The 20,278-nt window shown below is 42.9% G+C and overlaps 1 protein-coding gene across 1 annotated transcript in view; it reads left to right on the top strand.

Annotated features, from left to right (window-relative positions):
- The window catches only part of Cacna1d (calcium voltage-gated channel subunit alpha1 D), a 349,086-nt gene that overhangs the window by 213,087 nt on the left and 115,721 nt on the right, over positions 1–20,278 (top strand). The window contains exon 9 of the mRNA XM_042680100.1: positions 17,674–17,843. Within this exon, the coding sequence (XP_042536034.1) occupies positions 17,674–17,843 (170 nt within the window). The remainder of the gene's footprint in view (positions 1–17,673; positions 17,844–20,278) is intronic.

Below are 20,278 nucleotides of genomic sequence, written 5' to 3'. Positions count from 1 at the left end.
AACTATTTTATTTTAACTCTTCATTTCTAAGATTTCAATTTGACTTTTTCAAGGTCTCTATATCTTCATGAATTTCATTTTCATATTCTGCATTTTCTTCTTTATTTCATTCAGCTGTTAGTTTGAATTCTTTGAGTGTAGTTAATTGCTTGTTTGTATCCTCTGAATTTTTTCATTTGCTTATGCAGTGCTTTCTTAATTTCATGGATCATTCTTGTCTTTTATTTTTTGAATCATTGTTTGAAATTTCTTACTTTTCATCAACACACTTGCGTCCTTTACTGCTGAATTGTTGACTTTTGAAATTGACATTTTACCTTGTCCATTCATAAATTTAGTGACTTTTGGGAGCTGGAATTTACATATTTGGGGCTGTTTTAGGTGTACTTTTAGTTGGTGATTTCTCAAAGATTACTTAAGGCTGAGATAGTGTATATTTTCCTCTTATTACATTGGAGAGGAATGGCTCACTTGCTTAAAAAAAACAATTTCAGTGTTCAAGCTACTGTATACAGGATTCTTCTCAATTTGTGAGGAAGCTTGGCTAAAAATCTGTTGTGTTTTGGCAGTCCATAAGAAGACCATATACCACTACTGCACTAATAACTTTTAATGAATATAGAAGCAAATATGTATCTTCATAATAGCTCACCAGGGTGGTAATAGGAAGGAGATAGTGAGGATAGGGAAAACATTAATGAATGATACAAGGTATGTATGTTGGGAAAGAAGGGGTGGGAGCTAAGCTTGATAGCAGAGGTTAATGAGAAAGTCGAGTCAGATAAGTAGAAAAAAATTAATTCATGCTATGTTGGAATAGGGAGTAGAGAAGAGAAAAGAAGAAAAAATGAACAGATAAACATACAGAAGACAAAAAACAAACATTATTCTGGCAATCTAGTTACCAACTATAGGTACTAACTATAGGTAATGAGTAAGGATTAGTGATGGGGGAAATAGAGCCAACAAAAAATATGAGCAAAAGAACAGTACTACTTTCTGATAGAAGAAAGTATAAATAAGGGAGGGCTATAGAAAATGGAAGAAAGAACAAATCAACAAAGAAGACAGACTATATAAAACAAAACATGAATTTTTAATTGTTCTTGTATGATTACACACACAGAGACACACACACACACAACTTTCTGCGAGTTACAAAATGCTATGAGAATCATATAATTTGCGCCTGGGTAGTGGAAGCTCTGACCCACCCAGTATTCAACATATAGATCCAGGGGCCAAGCTTGGACAGTGAATACTTGGAAACATCATGCTGAAAACATTGTTGCTACCCTGGTCTCTCCTGGCCAGGGAAGATGGAGCCTTAGACAACTGCCAAGCCCACTTTCAGAATCCCAACTGTCTCCAACAGAACCTCTTCTGAGCGTTTGAGCCTTAGCTGCATTCCGTAGATTATTTCAGTTGCTGCCACAAGCAATCGCCACACTGATACCTCTGCTTCATGACTCAGCAAGACATCCCAAGCCTTCTTTACTGCCAGACATCTCTGGTGTCTTAGCTGCCCGAAACGGTGCCCCTGCCAGGCAATTCAAGCCAGAGCTGCACTCCTCCAGGGACAACTATAGTGACTGTTTTCCCTCTACCTCTTCTGTATGATTTGGCAGGAAGTCCAAAGCCTCTATCACCTGGCATTGCCAGAGGTTTCATGGAGCCAAACTCTCTGCAGGCCCTGTCAGACACTGATCCCTCTTACCAACCACTTCCTGTGACTGACTTATACCCAAGCTCAATGACAAGGTGTCCTGTGACTCCTGAGTCATGATTATTTCTACTCCCAGTTCCCCAGTCTTCAACAGTAGGCACAGGCTCAAGAAGTATCTCTCACAGTAGGCACCTTACTGTGCCCTCTTGAGACAAGGGGAGCCGTCGCATGCCTTTCTTTACCAAGGCACTGAAGCAGTCACAGCGTAACATTTTTAAAAAGCAAATGTTCCTGGGCACCGGTCACTCATGTCTATAATCTTAACTACTTAAAGGCTGAGATCTAAGGTTCATGGTTCAAAGCCAGCCTGGGTAGAAAAGTTCATGAAACCCAACTCCAATTTAACCACTAAAAAGCCAGAAGTGGAGCAGTAGCTCTAATGGTAGAGTGCTAGCCTTGAGAAAAAAGGCTCAGGGACAGCACCCAAGCCTGCAGTTCAAGTCCCAGGACCTGTACAATAGATAGATAGATAGATAGATAGATAGATAGATAGATAGATAGATAGATAGATAGATATCATTGTGTTAGGAATGTCTTGAGAAAAATTTCCAAGACCTCTTGTATTTAAAACTTTGCTGAAGACAATTAAAGACTTCCTTTAATCAAGAATACATTACTTTCAAGGATTGAAATCACAGTTATTAAAATGTTTTTTGTACGTTGTTTATTGTAAAAATTCTGTACAAAGGGGTTACAGTTATGTGAGCAAAGTAATGAGAACATTTCCTATTGAGTATTGTTGTGCCTCCTTCTTTGTTTTCCCCCTACCATCCCTTCCTCCCACCTCCACAGCTACTCCCCCCCATCGAAGTTGTAACGTTTATTTTCAACATAGTGTTTTGTACATCTCATTGTAACAATGGTCAAAAAGAAGCCAGGCAGTATTAATACAAAGTGCTTTTCTTTGCAATGAGAAGAAAGGAAAAAGGTGATGTATATATAAGTTTGATCTAGGGCTGTGAATATTTTTGTTTGACGTGTAGTTTCTCTGAAGTAGAAGTCTGAAGGAGGTAGCAGAATTTATGTGTGAGGTCCAAATAGTCATTACAGAGATAAGCCCTGAGTGGACCAGAGAAACAAGGGTGATGATGAGTAGGTTCTAGTGTCAAGGTTCTATTTGAACCTGGTGATAGATGATAAATCTATACTGAAGTCACTTGTTCCATTATATGACTCTGTGTAGCTGCTGCACTTGCCCATTTGAATCTAGTAATGATAAAATGTTCAGGATTTTTATTAGCCATGTGTAGAAAAAGAGAGCCTTGCTAGATGTGACTTTTGTTAGCTGTGTATAGAAAAAGATGGAAAGAATTTTATGGTAACAGGAGGAGAGCCTAAGTTGAATTAAGAGGAAAGGGGGAATCCTAGCGAATTGAGGGGAAAAGAGGGGTCAAAATGTTTTTAAAGCCAGGTGGGGTAGTGTGGTCCTCTAATCTCATTACTCAAGAGGCAAAGGCAAGAGGATGGTTAGTTTGAGGCTAGCTTGAGCTGCGTTGAGTTTATTAGACGTGAGGCTGTTGAACAAGTCAGTTGGAATAAAAGGAAGTTGTTGTAGTAGAAGAAAAGGCTTGAGTTCCTGAGTGATTTGGGGAGGTAAAACTTAGGGTGTAACAGTGGAACTAGGTGGCTGAAAAAGTAACATGGAAGGGATGATCACTGGCAGTCATGTCTCAAGGCATTGAAAAGTCAAGGGTTGGCAAGGTCATGTGAGGACACTTGCCTCCATGTGTCAGCATAACTTTGGATGGAGAGGAAGGATGAGTGCCAGGGTTCCGTGTTCTGTTTTGGAGGTCACATAATACTGAGGAAGGGAAGAAAGTCACATAGACCAATGGTACCCTCTTCAAAGATCAGGGATTTTGTTTATTTTTATGGTTGGGTGGGGAAGTATTGACCTATATGTGAAGAGGACCAGGATGGTGTAGAAGCCCCGAGGTAGGTAAATTCTGAAAGAATGATGAGATGCATGAAGCAGGAGGATTTGGTATTCCCTTGAAGAGTTTGGAGGTTCAGGAGAGCTTTTGCTCTGTAGCAGCATTCCAAGAGGTCATGGGAAGGGCTGAAGGGTAAAGGGAAGTCTGAGTCAGAAACAAGCAAGTTGAGAGGAGTACAGGGATGAAGGTGTGCATAGTACTGAAGGAGTCAGTGAAGGCATCAGCAGGGAACAGAAGCTTTGTGGTGATGAAGCCTTCAGATGGCTGATAGTCCTCGGCTCGCAGACTTGGTCAGCAGTGAGGTTGTCTAGCAGCTGTGGTCTGGCTATAGTCAGCTGAAGGATGTGGAAGTATTAGCAACTTGAGTCTCAACACATAGCCTGGTGTGTTGGTGACACCAGGTTATTTCAGCAAGGTGAGTTCAGTGTCCTCTCAGCTGGGGAAAGAATGCTTACAGCTTTGATCTATGGACTGGTCTGCCATGGGCTTCTTTGGCTGAAGGAAGGAATTGCTAGCTGGTGTGGTTATCTGTGTCTCTATTTTGTTGTAGTCAGAAGTTCTGGCTTCATTTCTGGTCCCATATTCCCTAGGGATATGATTTTGGTCATCACACTTCATTTCTCCATGCCAAGGATTTTCTCATCCGCAAAACTGGATAGCTACATTAGCTCTTTGATTTTTCTCACAAAGCTGTCCTGAAAACCAAGGAGAGAAATGGATTAGATAGGCCTTGCTTCACCAACAGACATCTCCAAATGTGAAGGGCATTCAACATGAGCCTGGCTGAGGTCACCCCTTGGGGTGTTCCTGTGAGTTGGAAAGCCTTTTTTATTTGTAGTCTGAACATTCATTTGCTTAATTTTCCCTTCAGGGCCCCACATCTTTCTGAGACCTAAAGAAGCACTTGGAGCATTAGCCTGATTTCTTCAAGTCTGATTGTCATATGACTTTGGTTTGGACTCAAGGATAAAACATTAATCCACTGTAACGCCATCATTCCTTTGAAATTTTGCTTTAAAATAAATCTTGGTTTAAGTTGTTTGTTGGCACCTTCAGAGCCTCCAAGCATTTGAAACTTGTCAGCATTTGAGTGTTGGAGATTTGGGCTACATTCAGAGGAATCTAATATAGCGGGTGGTGGCACCCTACCTATGCACATGAGTGCTATCCCTACAAGCCCACCTGCCCTTGAGTCATTGGCTGCTACTGATCAACGTGACCTCAGAGACATGTGACTGAATTCCAGGGCTTCCCTCTCCCTCTTTGGCCATTGATCAAGTACATTTTAGTAGCAAATTTGTACCTGCATTGTACTTAGGAATATGATGGAGTGTTTGCAGGTCAGAAGACTTCCCCAGAGAAACCAGGCTCCACTTGAGCATGGAAGGATGGACAAGGTTTGTAAGGGTATCTCATGCCTATTGAAACCAATGTGTACTCCAGGGTGCTCCAAGCTTGCTGGTCCGCAGCAAAACATTAGAGTGATAGGTAGCTGGGAATATCCACTGAAGGAGCAGTCTTTCCTTTAAGCTGTGAGCACTGTCCAAGTGTTTGAAGTCAAGTAATTGTGGAGAGCTGTACCTAGAAGGTCAAGCTGGTGTCTTCAGGTGGGAAAGGAATGAGGCAAGCTCTGGAGCAGAGGGGATTGTGATACGAGGCTGGGGCTGAGGTGGAAATGCGGATGGGGACATAGTCCTGGGGGACGGTTGTAACTAGAGTGTCTCAGATAAGGGCTGAGATCTGTGTATTTCTGACTTCAAATATGGTATATAGACTGCCTGAGGGAATTTTTATTTATTACCTATAATCCTGTGAATATCATGACTAGGAACATATCCAGGCAGAGCCAGGTGCTTTATTTTGTTAATTCCATTCAGTTTTCTCCACAGTTTTAGTGAACTAAGGGTTCTTTGCCTGTTTTATGGATGAGGAAAAGTTAGATATCTAGTAAGAAGTAAAGCTAATGATTAAATGTAGATCTGTCTGTCTCCAGAGCCTGGCTTCTTTGCTCATCAGCTGCAAGCTCTTTCTGTGTCTGGTGAGGGAGAACCCCATGGGATCCTGTCTACTCAGTCTGACCTTTCTGATATACCCTGAGATGCTCTAATCTTCATGCTCTGGTAGGTTTCTTTACTTCCGAAACTAATTACCCAGAGCAGAGTGGAACTGTGGAATGTAAGGTGTCTGAGAACTAGGTTTCCTTTTCCCCATAAAATTTGCTCAAGAATACGTCTTCATGAATTGTGCAGTCCCTTCTGGTCCTCTGAATGGAGATCAGGGAGAGCCTCCTGCTTTGGCAGTGTCCTGTTCCCTTTCAACTCTTCCTGAGGTGCTGAGAGAGGGCATACTGCCTACCCATCCTGCCTTTGACTGAGAACTCCTGAAAGAGAAAGCCTGAACCTCTAACTGCAGCTTACTAGGTGATTCTTTATTGTGCGGTGTGTGTGTGTGTGTGTGTGTGTGTGTGTGTGTGTGTGTGTGTGTGTGTGTGTGTGTGTGTGTGTGTGTGTGTGTGTGTGTGTGTGTGTGTGTCTCCATGGGCTTCAACTCAGGGCCTGGGTGCTGTCCCTGAGTTTTTTGTTCAAGGCTAGTGCTCTACCACCTAGAGCCACAGTACCACTTCCAGTTTTCTGGTGATTAATTGGAGATGAGTCTCTTGGACTTACCTTCCCGCACTGACTTTGAACCACTATCCTCAGATCTCAGTCTCCTGAGTAGCTAGGATTTATAGGTGTGAGACAGCAGTGTGCCCAGCTATGTCTATATATTTTAGATATACACCAGATTCCTGCTTTCTTTCATTTTTTGTAAATATTTTTATTATTACTATAAAGATGATATTCAGAGGGTTACAGTTACATAAGTCAGGTAAAGAGTACATTTCTTCTTGGGCAATGTCACTTATTCTCTTGTGTTCTCTCAGTTTCTCCCTCTCGTCTCTACCCACAAGTTATATAGTTCATTTTCAACATAGTATCTAGGAAGTACCACTTCTGCATTTGTATCCCCTTTGCCCTCCATTTCTGTGCACCCACTTACCCTCCCAAGACAGATAAATGAGCAAACCAGAAACAAAGATAAGAAAACAAAAATAACAACAAAGAAAAAACCCTCTTGTTTCCATTTCCTGGAGTTCATTTTGATAAATATTTTAGATGATCAGGGACACATAGGCATTGTGCCTTTGTGTTCCTTCCCTATTTCTTCCTTTTTTAAAAATGGCACTATGGGGCTTCAAATAAAGGAAAGTTATATGGACACTTGTGGTCTAAAATTTCCAATGTAAAACAAAAATATCCACATTCATCCTCAGATCATCAATAACATAAAAACCCTGAGTATTCATTATTTACCTGGTTATTGAACAGCTACCAGTGATCAGGTTTTGTGATTAGGAAAATTATATAAAGGTAAAACAGAGCTTTCAGTGTGATGTGTGAAAGAGAATATTAAATAGCCAGTTGCATGGCTTTGAAATAAGGTCTATAAATACAGAATTTAGAATCCATATTCGAATCCAGGGATTCTTAGTATGTCAGAGGAATGTCCTCACATCCTGTCCTAGCCCAGGGTATGGTATGTGGAAGAGCAGTTAAGGCAGAGGTATACCTCAGAAATAGTACCTCCTGTGCACTGAAGCCAAAGAAGAACACTGTGGCTCAGAGAAGTAAATAATCTTTGCTTGACTCCTGAGGAAGACGAAGTCAGGAAGGAGGAGGGAGACACACAACCAGACAGCTAATTCATGCCTTCTCTCCAGGGTGGACTACAACAAGTTAGTGGTTCTTGAGGGCTTCTCTGTGCATGGTGGCTCAGCTGCCAGTTCCTGGATTCCCTGCATGGCAGATAACACAACCTAGTCATTAAAAACCAGGAAGTACCTACTTTGAAAATGGTTCATCTGGGGCTGGGAAGGTGGCTCATTTGTAGAGCACTTGCCTTGCATGCATGAGGCCCTGGGTTTGATTCCTCAGCACCACATAAGCAAAAAGAAAAAAGCTGGAAGTGGCGCTGTGGCTCAAGTGGTAGAGCACTAGCCTTGAGCTGAAGAGCTGAGGGAGAGTGCCCAGGCCCAGAGTTCAGGCCCCACGACCGGACCCAAAAATAAAAAAAGAAAATGGTTCATCTTTTCCAAAATGGAAACAACTTTTATTTAAAGCATCTTCACAAATTTTGTGTCAGTGAAAGCATGAAGGACATGAAAGGAGGAGGGTCATTTTGAGAAACACACCATACCATAGCTCTAGCAAACAGAAATAAGCCAGGTGGCATTGACTGCCTTAATTTACAAAAGGACTCACCCTGGGCTTAATTTCATAGTGAATTCGCGAAGAATAGAAGAATAGCCATAGTGTGGTTTGATGATTACAGGTATGACTGCTAAACCTTTTCCTCAGAGTATTTGCTGTGTACACATGGACACTCCATTTTTTTCTAGTCTCTTTGGCCTGCCAGAGTTTCCCAGCCTTTACTTAGTGGTCTGTGTCTTATTATGGTCTTTGAAGCATACTGTCACGGATCCCCTTTCTACTTTCTTCTAACATCATCTGCCAGCAGGTCTTGTGGACCCAGTGCTGTGGTCCCAAGATCTCATCCCTATCTGGTCTGTTTACCTTATACAAATTCCTCATGCAAATTCCTTTGGCAATTATTGTCTTTTCCTGATGGATGGAGAACTATGACAAAGACAACTATTTTGATGAACTTTGAACTAAGTACTATTAATTTAAAAATATTTTTTACTGTGAAACATCACAGATTTCTGCTGATTTTTTAACAAAATATATAGTTTCCTTGAACAAAACCGGAACCTGTGTGCTTCCTACAAATTAGATTTAAACATAAGAATATTCTTTGAACACATTACTTTTAAATTTTATGTTCCATTTCCTTTATATCTGTGTAGGAGAAAGAATTTAGATCTGAGGGGTGGCCTCCACTGATAAAAATCAAGGGGCTACTTCTTCAACTTCCCCTTCTCTTTGCCTTTATAAATGCTGCTTTTGTTTCTTGGTGAGCTTTCAAGGTCTTGATTTTACTATGATTCCTCCTTCTCCTTCTCCTTCTCCTCTTCCTTCTTTTCCTTCTCCTACTTCTTCTTCTCCTTCATACTGAGGTTTGAACTAAGGATTCTGTGCTCATTAGGCAGTTGCTCTACCACTGGAGCCATGCCTCTAGCCCCTTTTGCTTTAGTTCATTTTGAATAGTGCCTTGCTTTTTGCCTGGGCCAACTTGGATTGTAATCCTCCTATTTGCACTTCCACGTAACTACCTTGCTCGGCTTTTTATCAGTTGAGATAGGTCCAAGCTGGCCTTTGAAGTACAATCCTCCTGATCTGTCTCCAGAATAGTAGACATGAACCATTACACCTCACTTACTAGAAATATGCTCTTGATGATTCTATTTTCCTTTATTGGGGGTGTGTGTGTGTGTGTGTGTGTGTGTGTGTGTGTGTGTGTGTGTGTGTGTATTAAAGTCATGAATTTGTCTAGATTTTGTTTGTGTGAGTTAAACTAAGACCAAAACCTACATCTAAACAAGGATGATTTTAGTGGCCCATTAGCTTAAGGGCATTTGGTAAGGAACTTTCTAGAAAACTTTTTAGAGAAAACTGTGTCCTTTTGTGTTTGTGGTAGTCATGTTTGATTTGCACTTCTGTTTCTGTGTCTGCTATAAGCTAACTGCTTTCTCTGAATCTATGAGCAGATCCAGGGGCTCCAGAGTTCAGCCTGTTAGTCCTTGGTGTTGTCAGGGTCTGGAAAACCTCTCTGCAGAGCATGGGATATGTGCCCATGTTCAGATACCACCAGGGACCTTGGGTAGGGACAGGAGTCTCCCTGAAGTGTGCCATCTGAGGAGGAGTAAGAGACAGCAGTGGGAAGGAAACAGGAAAGATGCTATGGACATTATTCATGAGTTGGGACTATGAAAGAAAATCAGACTTGGTCCAGTGAGTGTCCACTTACACATCCTCCCTGGGGGCGGGAGGCTATGAGGTCAGCAGTCCCATGGAAAGGATGCTGGATGATGGGCAAGTCATACTATTGGCTGGACATATATTACGGGCACAGTAGTATTACCTTGTTGAGCTTCAGTGTTGACCTTTGTGAAATGGATGTGAAAATTCTCATCCTGCTTGTCCCAAACTGAAGATAAAAGCAATGTGTGACACAGCAATATAAAGATGCTTTGAAGACGCTATAAAATTTAAATAAATGAGAGCTTTATTTTTATTATTATTGGGGAGGGGTAACTTAGCATAGACGCAGCCTTTTCTGTAAGATCCCAGGTCACCTCCACAGCTGTGCAAGCTTTGATTTGCTGAGGCTATTGTTGGGTCCTAGATAGGACTTGGGCTGGAGCTGTCACTCTTTTTTTGCTAGTCCTGGGCCTTGAACTCAGGACCTGGATACTCTCCCTGAGCTTCCTTTTTGGAGCTATCACTATCAAAGGGCTCCTTCAAGAGGCCTTGGCTTGTTCTTTTACTTCCATCTTTTCCATCTAAAGATCTTTGTGGGAGTCATGTGAGGATGGAGTGGGGTAGTCAAAAACCCTTTTTCAGAAGCCCTTGGGCTTCTTTGGTGTTGATGCCACTAGATTACCTGTCTACCAGGTCTTTGAGAGTGCCAGACTGCTGCCATGGGAAAGGAGCAAACAGAGGGAAGAGATCAGTTCACAGCATGCAGGCTTCCTGCTTTACCTCATGAGCTGTGGAGAAAGAAGGCCAGGAAGATGAGTGCAGGGCAGCACCGGGATGCTCGCTGGGGTAGGCAGAGAGTATGTCTGTGGTTCCTGGGAAGTCATACTGAAAGTTCTTAGAATATTCTGCTGTATAAGTTCCTATTAGGAATTAATCCACTTCAACCACAGGCCCCGCTGTCTGTACCCCTGAGTTCTCTCCAGGGAGACTGTTATTTCAAGAGTTAACTTGTTTTATATTGAGGGGACCTGGACTGTTAGAAATGCCTTGTTGAAATCTGTTGTCATTAAACTTCTATGGGCCCTGGGGCCTGTAGCATGTCTGTCTCCTCTTTAATATGCCAGTCTCTCAGAGATCAAGTACTGTCTTTTTCCATTCAGGCTGATGGGCATTGCCTGACCCTGGGAAGGAAGGTTCATACTAGCTAAGAAGATGATGCTAGAGTATCAGACATAGGAAAGTGGCATGCAAAAGTTAGAGCTGACTATGACCACCCAGTGTGATCCTTGAGTCAGCGTTGGCAGCCACATAGCTGCTTCTCCAAGTCAAGATGTAAGAAAACTGGGAACTTGGTGAAAAATGTTAGAATCACATTTTTATTTGTGTTAAGTCTGATCCATCCCCAGGATTTACTGAATGCCTTCTGGCCTTCTACCACCATTTTCTCTTTCCTTTGATCTCCTTGTCACACATGGCATCTATCAATCCAAGCTGATTGTGTCTCCTATCAGGCTTCTACGGTTCCCTGTTGCCAACAAAAAAGAAATTCACTTTCCTTAGTTTGGTATTTAAGGCCCTTCACAAACTGACTCTCAGCTAGTTTGTGTGTGTGTGTGTGTGTGTGTGTGTGTGTGTGTGTGTGTGTGTGTGTGTGTGTGTGTGTGTGTGTGTGTGTGTGTGTGTGTGTGTGTGTGTGTGTGTGTGTGTGTGTGTGTGTGTGTGTGTGTGTGTGTGTGTGTGTGTGTGTGTGTGTGTGTGTGTGTGTGGTTTTTGTTTTTTGGGTTTTTTTTTGCCAGTCCTGGTGCTTGAACTCAAAGCCTAGGCTCTGTCCCTTAGCTTCTTTTGCTCAAGCCTAGCACTCTACCATTTGAGCCACAGCGCCACTTCTGGCCTTTTCTGTTTATGTGGTGCTGAGGAATCAAACCCAGGGCTTCATGCATGCTAGGCACACCCTCTACCACTGAGCCACATTCCCAGTCCTCTCAGCTATTTTTGATCCTCATCCTTCCATGGGTTTGTCCCCTGCTCTTGTTTCCTGTGTGCCCTTGTTGAGCTATTTAAGCAGCTAGGTGAGCATAACCTCAGTTTCCATTTATTGAAGGTTATAGCAATCCATCCTTTATCAGAGAGGATGGGCAAAGGCTCTGAGCTTGGATCTGTTAAGGAGGTAATGTAGATGCTGCTGCCTGTGGGGGATTCTCACTTCTCACTTCTCAGTAATGGACTGCTGTGGTGATTCAGAGGCCAATAGAACCTGTTTAGATTTGGTAGCCAAGGATTGCGGGAACAAAAACATAGAACTTGAGCTGGAATTCAAAGAGAATGCTGCCCAGGCAAAGTCTCAGAGCCTTGAGGAACTGAGATGAGTGGCCAAAGTATAAAATGTACATTTATGAGAAAAGTGAAGCTAGACTAGCCTCGAGAAGAAGGCTAGGCCAGAGGCCTTCGGTATTGATTTTTGAGACTGAGAAAATGAACCAGGAAGTACCTTTTTTGCCTTTCTTCTACCTACTAATACTTCTGAGTAGCTGGGGTTATGAGAATGTGCTACCATGTCCAGCCTCTCATTTGTCTTTTTCATTTCTAAGCTTCCAATAGGGATGCAGATTAGTTTAAATCTATCTTATAATCCATTACTGCTTTTTAATTTTTTTGTTTTGGTTTGGTTTTTGTTGGTCATGGGGCTTCACCTCAGGGCCTGGGCACTGTCCCTGAGCTCTTTTGCTCAAGGCTAGCACTCACCACTTTGAGCCACAGCTCTACTTCTGTTTTTTGAGTGGGGGTGGGGGAAAAGGCATTGAGTGGTTAATTGGAGATAAGAGTCTCAGGGGGACTTTCCTGCCCGGGCTGGCTTTGAACTCAGATCCTCAGATCTCAGCCTCCCAAGTAGCTAGGATTACAGGCATGAGCCACTGGCACCTGGCTTTTTTATTTTGTTCTGTTTTTTTTCAGATTTGGCCAGTAGGAGGTGCTCATGGATCTTCTCCCCACCCACCACCCCCCACTACTTTTTTCGTCTGTTCTGACACTGTCCCTTAGCTTTTTTGTTCAAGGCTGGTGCTCTTCCACTTGAGCCATAGCTCCACTTTGGGTTTTTTTTCTGATTGATTGAAGATAAGAGTCTCATGAACTTTCCTAGCCAGGCTGTTTTTGAATGAAGATCCTCAGATCTCAGCCTCCTGAGTAGCAAGGATTATAGGTATGAGCCACCAGTATCCATTAGGTCCTGTGTCTTTATGGAATGTCTTTCTGAATGTTTTTGCCTTTGAATATTTCCTTATTTTCTCCATCTGGTACCTAATTTGGCCCAGTCTTGGAATCAGCTGTTTCTCGGAAGATATTTGTCTTTAAAAAGAAGTCATTTCTTGTTTCTGAGGTAATTTGTTTTCATACCAGCATAGGATTTGGATCCAGGCTTTTATACTTACTTGATTTGCTCATTTGTCTGACACTCTACCACTTGAGTTTTGCCTCCAGTCTGGAATTTTGCTGGTTAATTGGAGGTGGGATCTCATAGACTTTTCTGCCCAGGTTGGCTTTTGATCTTTCCTTACAGCTTGGGTTCTTTTTTAATTTTTTTAAATTGTTATTTTAAAGGTGACAAACAGAGGGGTTATGGTTACATAAGCCAGGTAAAGAGAACATTTCTTTTTGGACAGTGTCACCCCTTCCCTCATTCTCTCCCAGTTTTTCCCTCTCATCCCTGCCCACACGTTGTATAGTTCATTTTCAATATGGTTTACAGTGAGTACCATTGCTGCGTTTGTTTACCCTTTGTTCCTGCATTTCTGTGCCTCCCCGTACACTTCCAAATATAAATGAACAAACAGAACAAAAAGAAAAGAAAAACAGCAAAAAAAGAGAAAAACTTCTTGTTTACATTTCCTGGAGTTTATTTTGATGGATATTATTTTGTTTGATCAGATGCACATAGGCATTATGCCTTTCTGCTCTTTTTTAAAAACAGTTTTTGTTAAAAAAAGAAAAACCAACAAACCATAGTCTCACTACATAGCACATGCTTTCCCTGAACTCACACTTCTCCGGCCTTAGCTCCCAAGTGCTGAGATTATGAAGAACATTATAAAAGACCAAGATATGGACATCAGATGTGTTCTGCATCCTTTTGACAGACAGAAGTAGGACACACACATTTCTACATACCTAGTTATATACTTACATTAATACATATACTCATAATAGCATCTTTTTAAAAATCAGACATTAGGCTTAGAGCAAACCTTTTAGAAATCCTGGGTGCTCAGCTATGTCTATTAATTCCAGTCTACCCTCCAAAAGGTTCTATCTAGTCTTTCTTCATTCCATGTTTCTCCAGTTTTCCACAGTGATAACATCAACACATTTATTCATTTGTTAAGTCCTCTAATGCAGCTAAAATTGATTTCTGAGTTGTCTCATCCATATCTCTGCTTAAGACTGACAGGACACAGAATGGTCACAATCTCTTCAATTACTTTGTCTTTCTTCTTCGGTATGCATGTGATATTCATAAAAATACAATCAGAAGCTGGGCACTTGGGACTCATGCCTGTAATCTTAGCTATTCAGGAAGCTGAGAGCTAAGGATCACAGTTCAAACCCAATCCTGGCAGTAAAGCCCATGCAACTTTAATCTCCAGTTACCCATCAATAAAGCTGTGGCCCAAATATAGAGTGCTAGCATTAGAAAAAAAGCTAAGAAGCTCCAGCGTAAAACACACACAGACACACAGACACAGACACATACACAGACACACACAGACATACAAACAATATAATCAGCTGCATTGATTTCAGTTCACTTTCAGTTTAGAGGGATTTTCACTCTATGTCATCCTTGAGGTAAATTTTTTAAATCTTTAATATGAAGAACATTTAGTTCCAAAAGTCATAACTTTACAAAAAGATATACTTAGGGGTAACGTTCTATCCTTTATTTTTTTTCTATTCCATTTGTCCACATGCTTGTTTTCTGCTTTATTTTTCATATATATCCTACAGAAATGTGTTTTATTATTTTTTCATCTTTCATATGCAAAGGGAAGCCTTCCACATGCACTTTCTTCCAGGTACCTTTATGTTTTCTTTCAGTCACATACCACAAAACTGTGGACCACAGCAAGTAGTTTCCTAGCATGTAAGAAATATTTTTTGAATTTTTGTTATCTACTTGCGAAAGTCTGATCATTTCTATCAATAAACTTCTATCTATTAAACTTTTGCAATAATAACCATTATTTAATCCCTTGGTAATGAGCCTCCTAGGAGACGGCAACATCCTATGCAAAATGGAGTCTTTTTTTTTTTTTAAATCATCATCCATTGAGGTCATTAGCAGAAACAATGAACATGAGGTGGGAGTTCCCACAGAACAGGTTTGTTGTGAGAATAAGCAGTGATACAGGACTGAGACGGGGTGCTACATCTTCATAGTCACTCTGCCCTCTGCTCCCAGGCATCCTTTCTGTATGCCTCCCAATCCTGGTGGGATCATGGCATTGTAGAACCTATTCCAAACTGTTCCCAAAGGTTACCTTTTTTTGTTTGAGAAAGCTCTCCAATGACCTTTAAAATTTCTCTCTCCTATGCAAAGAGTCAACAACAACAAAAAAATACTCAAGACTTGAAGTTCCCATTGATACAGTGCTTTCTGTTTTCTGAAGTATCCTCTCCCCAAATATCTTAATCTGTCCAAGCAATTGAACAGATGTCATTGTATCTATTTTGCAAGTTGAGAAAATGAACAATAACAACAACAACACAGAAGCTCAGAAAACAGAGCTTGGAGTTTAGACTAGAATCCAGGTCTTCAGACTCAGAGTCCTAAGCAGTCTAGGAGACTATGGAGGACACCTGGTTTTTCAGAGACTCTGCCTCCTTGCCTCTTCCTCTATCCTATCCTGTGGTCAGCAGGCAATTTATTCCATGTAAATCTCAGTCATGTTACCTGCCTGGTAGGTATTAAACCCTTTAAAATGGTCTGAAATCAGGTCAGAGTGTCTGTAGCAAAAACAGAGCTCTAGAAAAAGATTTGTATGGGGATACTTCTTGATAAATAATATAATTGGAGATCCACTTGTTCCTTACAATGCATGTAAGAAAACAGATTATATAATGCAATTTCTTGTAGGCACTCGGAATGCCAATTTCTCCTGTCGCTGTTCAGGGAGGTGATTTGGATTGAATGTGACTTTTTCAGAGTTAAAGTAATTTGGTGAATTTACTCAGGGCTGAGGTATGAATTTCTCTTATCTTTAGAAGCCCAGACCATTCTCAAGGCATGGATTATGAGAGCAGCGAGACACTGCCCTCCAAGTCCCTTCTTTCTTGAGAAGAAGATGTTCTCTGGAGAAAGAAATGCATTTGGGCTAGAAGGTCTGAGCCAATGTCTGGGTCCTGAACACCCTCTAAACCCCCAAGGCTGCCAGTGAGTTGCATCCACAGCCTTGCCTCTTCCTGCCCTTCCGGAAGACAGGGTGGAGACAGCAGCCCTACTGAGGCCAAGGATGGTTCTTGGGATGCAAAAGTAGGCTGGCATAGAACTGTCAATGTAGTCCTTTCTTGTTGTGGTCCCTGGCAAGGATTCCATTTTATTACCTGAAACACTGGGTTCTCTGGCTGTTCAAGTATCTATTCAGTCCCTTGAAGGCCTGTAGTTAAGAGAGGAGATGGGCGGAGGGGATGGCTTGATGAAAGCAGGCCATTTCCCCTATCATCAGTTTAAGTTAGAGGTCCTTGGAGGTATGCTCACTTTGGCTTGGAAGGCACGCAATAGGAGACAGTGGTAGCTGCATCAGAGTTTTGGGTGTATGTGAAGAAGCCTGCTAGCCTGTTATCTCACTTGCTTCCTAACAGCTTTGAATTGACTTCCAAAATCCATAATCCAAATATTTTGGCTCCTATAGCAATTCACAGTTGAAAATGCATATAGTTCCTTGTAATTGTCTACCAGACCCAAACTTGCCTGGACAAGTATAGGGGTTTGTGTCTGTGCGTAGATTTAGGATTGTAGATATGGAAGGGAGAGTAAACAGCAAGCAACGGGGAACATTTGTGTTTCTGCCAAAGCCTTTCCAGGGCAGGTGTTCCCGTAAGTGGGCAACAGATGGCACTGCCTCTTTGCCTCCTAGAGGGAAGACCTTCTGGGAGGCATCATGGCCAGAACCAAGGGTTAAGAAAAACAGCAGCGTTTCATCTGCTCTCTAGTTCTTGCCTGGAAAGGGAGACCTGGGCACTAGCAACCATCTAGACCCTTTTCATTGCTCTGAAGCTACAGGTGCTGGGGAGGGGATCCTCATGTGGAAATTGGGAATGACTACTCCCCTGACAAAGATCTTGGGTTAGCCGGGCGCTGGTGGCTCACGCCTGTAGTCCTAGCTACTCAGGAGGCTGAGATCTGAGGATGGCGGTTCAAAGCCAGCCCAGGCAGGAAAGACCGTGAGACTCCTATCTCCAATAAACCACCAGAAAACCGGAAGTGGCGCTGTAGCTCAAGTGGTAGAGCACTCGCCTTGAGCTGAAGAGCTGAGGGACAGCGCCCAGGCCCAGAGTTCAAGCCCCACGACCGACAAAAAAAAAAAAAAAAAAAAAAAGATCTTGGGTTGACAAAGAGGTCAGTACATAATACAAAGTTTTATCCGAATTTACTGAAGAAGCCTTAAACTGGGTGGGTGACTTGTACTTAATCTACTTGGGTCCCTTCTCTTGGAAGTGCAGTGCTGGATATCATAGGAGGCTCTGAAGAATGAGGGCCATCTCTGAGTTGTGGGCCTAGTGGGGAATGTCAGAGGCCTACTGTGACAGTACTTGGTGCTGTTAGCCTGGGATCATTGCCATCCTGAAGGGAGCTCACTTCCTAACCAATGATGCATGCGTGTTAGTGTGGTCTCTGCAACTCTGACACCCACAGTCTTGCTTAGGAAGACACTGTCTTCTGTCCTGTACACGTATGTGTCTCCATTGCTGTGCTCATGTGGCTCTACTGAGTGCTGTGTGTCCTGCCACTGAGACCATTGTGCAGCAGGGCAGATGGCTCACCGTGCAGGTCTCCAAGGATGTCCTGAAAGGTGTTTGTTCTCTTTGCCTCCTTCAGAGAATTCTCCAAGGAAAGAGAGAAAGCAAAAGCCCGGGGAGATTTCCAGAAGCTTCGAGAGAAGCAGCAACTGGAAGAGGATCTTAAGGGCTACTTGGACTGGATCACCCAGGCAGAGGACATCGATCCGGAGAATGAGGAGGAGGGAGGAGAGGAAGGAAAAAGAAATAGTAGGTGTTGTTCTCTCTTCCTGCTCCTGATCAAAGAGACGTGGCCTGCATTTGACACCACCATGGCTGGTGTCCTCTCCCTGACCAGCCAACCTGCCCCTGTGACATCACAGACAGAACAAATGTATTTGTACCACTTCCAGATTTTACCCAGAGTTTAGGGTCCCAGTTTACATGTAGTAAGGTGACTTTGTAGCTTAAAAGCCACACTATGAGTGTTGGGAATTGGGTATGCCTGTTTCTGTGTTGGTACAGGGGACACTCCAGGAGAGGACATTGTAGTTTCCTGTCCTTCAGAGTAGACAGCACTACCTGACCAGAATTGAAAGAACATGGTCCTCTTTCACTTTGTTCTACCTGAGGTGGCTCCCACCTGTGCCTTCCATACACAGCCAAATGCTGAGCCCATTCAGGGCAGTAGACTACCAGTTCCTTGTGCTAGGCAGTTGTTAAGAGGCCTAAGAGTCAGTTCTGGTTGCTTTGTAGCCCATCTGCCTGGTCCCCATGGCCTCAAACATGCTTTCTGCAGGATACTAGGCCTGATAATCAGTCATTGTCATTGTTGATCACAGTGTCTCTCTTACCATAGAATATTTCCCCACAAACATGTTCTTAGTCTTCCTTAGCCCATTTGTACCTCTGGTAATAGCAGAAGCTGAAATCCAGCAGTGCATATGACTACCATTCTTGTAGTTTGTTTCTAATCTAGAATATATCCACTGAAAGGCCTGGGAAGCTGAGTTTGGCCCTGTCTTGTAAAGTCCCTGCCAAGAAGAATGGCTTAGGTGTTATGGTCTTCTCACAAGGAGCCAGAGCCCCAGGGCACATGAAGAGATAGTGTGCAGGAGCTGGGAGGGGCATCTAGGACCATCTATGGATACTTGACCTGGCTCTTGAAGGGTGGAATAGATCTGAGGTATGGCAGTTCACTGTCAGGCAGAACCTCTAACCCAAGGGAATAACAGTACAAGGTGAGCAGAAGCCAAGCTGAGAGAGGATGGAATAGACCCTTTGTTGGGCTGGAGCACAGAGGGTGTGAACATCAGGTGAGCTGAAGTGAGTAGGAGAGGCAGATTTGTATCTCTACTCTAGGCAGTGTTGTATGAAAGCTCAGGCTGAAGGGACCCATCTTAACTAAGATAACCCCCCTAGCTGGGGACTCTGTGAGTCTGTGCTGTCATGTTATCCTGGCTTCCTGTGACTGAGTCTGGGGTGAGGGTTGGCAAAGTGTATGCCTCTGTCTTTTCCCTACTCCTTACTTCCTGAATCTTCCCAGGGTTGTGAAGAGCACCTGAGGATGGTGGGAGGTGGGGGGTTGGGAATGAGCACTGGGAGACTTTGTAGAGCCACTTGCATTTCTTGCCTACAAGCTCACAGTTGGTAAAATGGACATCTCTCTTAGCTGCAGATTTGGTGGCGTGCCTGATAAATGATTAGATATAAGGAGAGCATGGACTCCTCCCCAGTACTGCTCTCCTTAGGCTACCAAGCCGACTGCAACCTCAAGACCTTCGCAGGGCTTGTGCACCTGCAGTATTACCAACAGCAAGCCCCTTAGGTGAGGCTTGGGGATGTCTCCCAGGCTTCTCTTCATTTGCAGACTGCAGCTTGGAGGCCCACAAGCAATCTGCTTCACCCCACCCATGCCTGGCGTATAACATGTTACATGTAAATTCAAGTTTTATCCTTGGAAGGAGGGCAGAGTGCCTTTCTTTGCTGTTTTAGATGTGTCCCATGGGGAACTGAGCATGGCTCTCCTGCAGGCCAATGGCCTATCGGCTCCACCTGCAGAAATAGGCAAAGGCACAAATTATTTTCTGTTACTAGTGTCAATTGTGGTAGAGTGTTTTCAGGGTCCATTGCACTTGAGGTGATAGCTTCTGTGTGGCCCTGAGTTCATTATTTTATCTACACTCACTCTCTCCTATATCCAGCCACTGTTGATAATCTAGCCATAGGGTGACCAAATCAATATTTCTGTCCTTCAGAGAAGTTGCCATGGAGAGAAGACAGAAAGCAGTTGCTTAGTGTAACACAGAACATAGAAGCTGGTGTCATAATCAAGGACCAGCAGACTGCTTCTGAACCCAGAAGGGCAAAGAACTCTGGCTTGTGTGTGTATGGGGGAGGGGTGTGAGGTAGCATTCTTACTGGGCTCTGAGGGATGAGTGTGCTTTAGCTGTAGATGGTAAGGTGGATGGGGTTCAAGCTGAGGAAATAGCACATAGAAGGTGCAGAAAATGACAAATGTTCATAGCCCTTAAATGCATAGTAATATCATCAAGCAAAGAAACAAAGCCTCTCTAAAAGTCATAGATCTTCAGAATTAGCTCTGTAACCAGGGCTCCTGTGTCTACAGAGCTGCACTGTATCTTTGGAACATCAGCATTTATGGCTTCTGCTATGCACAGTGATGTGTGACCCAAAATGATTAA

Source organism: Dipodomys spectabilis, unplaced genomic scaffold (assembly GCF_019054845.1).
Source record: "Dipodomys spectabilis isolate Male_0828 unplaced genomic scaffold, ASM1905484v1 ptg000054l, whole genome shotgun sequence".
Classification (NCBI taxonomy): domain Eukaryota; kingdom Metazoa; phylum Chordata; class Mammalia; order Rodentia; family Heteromyidae; genus Dipodomys; species Dipodomys spectabilis.
The sequence above is the reverse complement of the archived record's forward strand: the minus strand, read 5'-3'. Positions and strand labels throughout refer to the sequence as shown.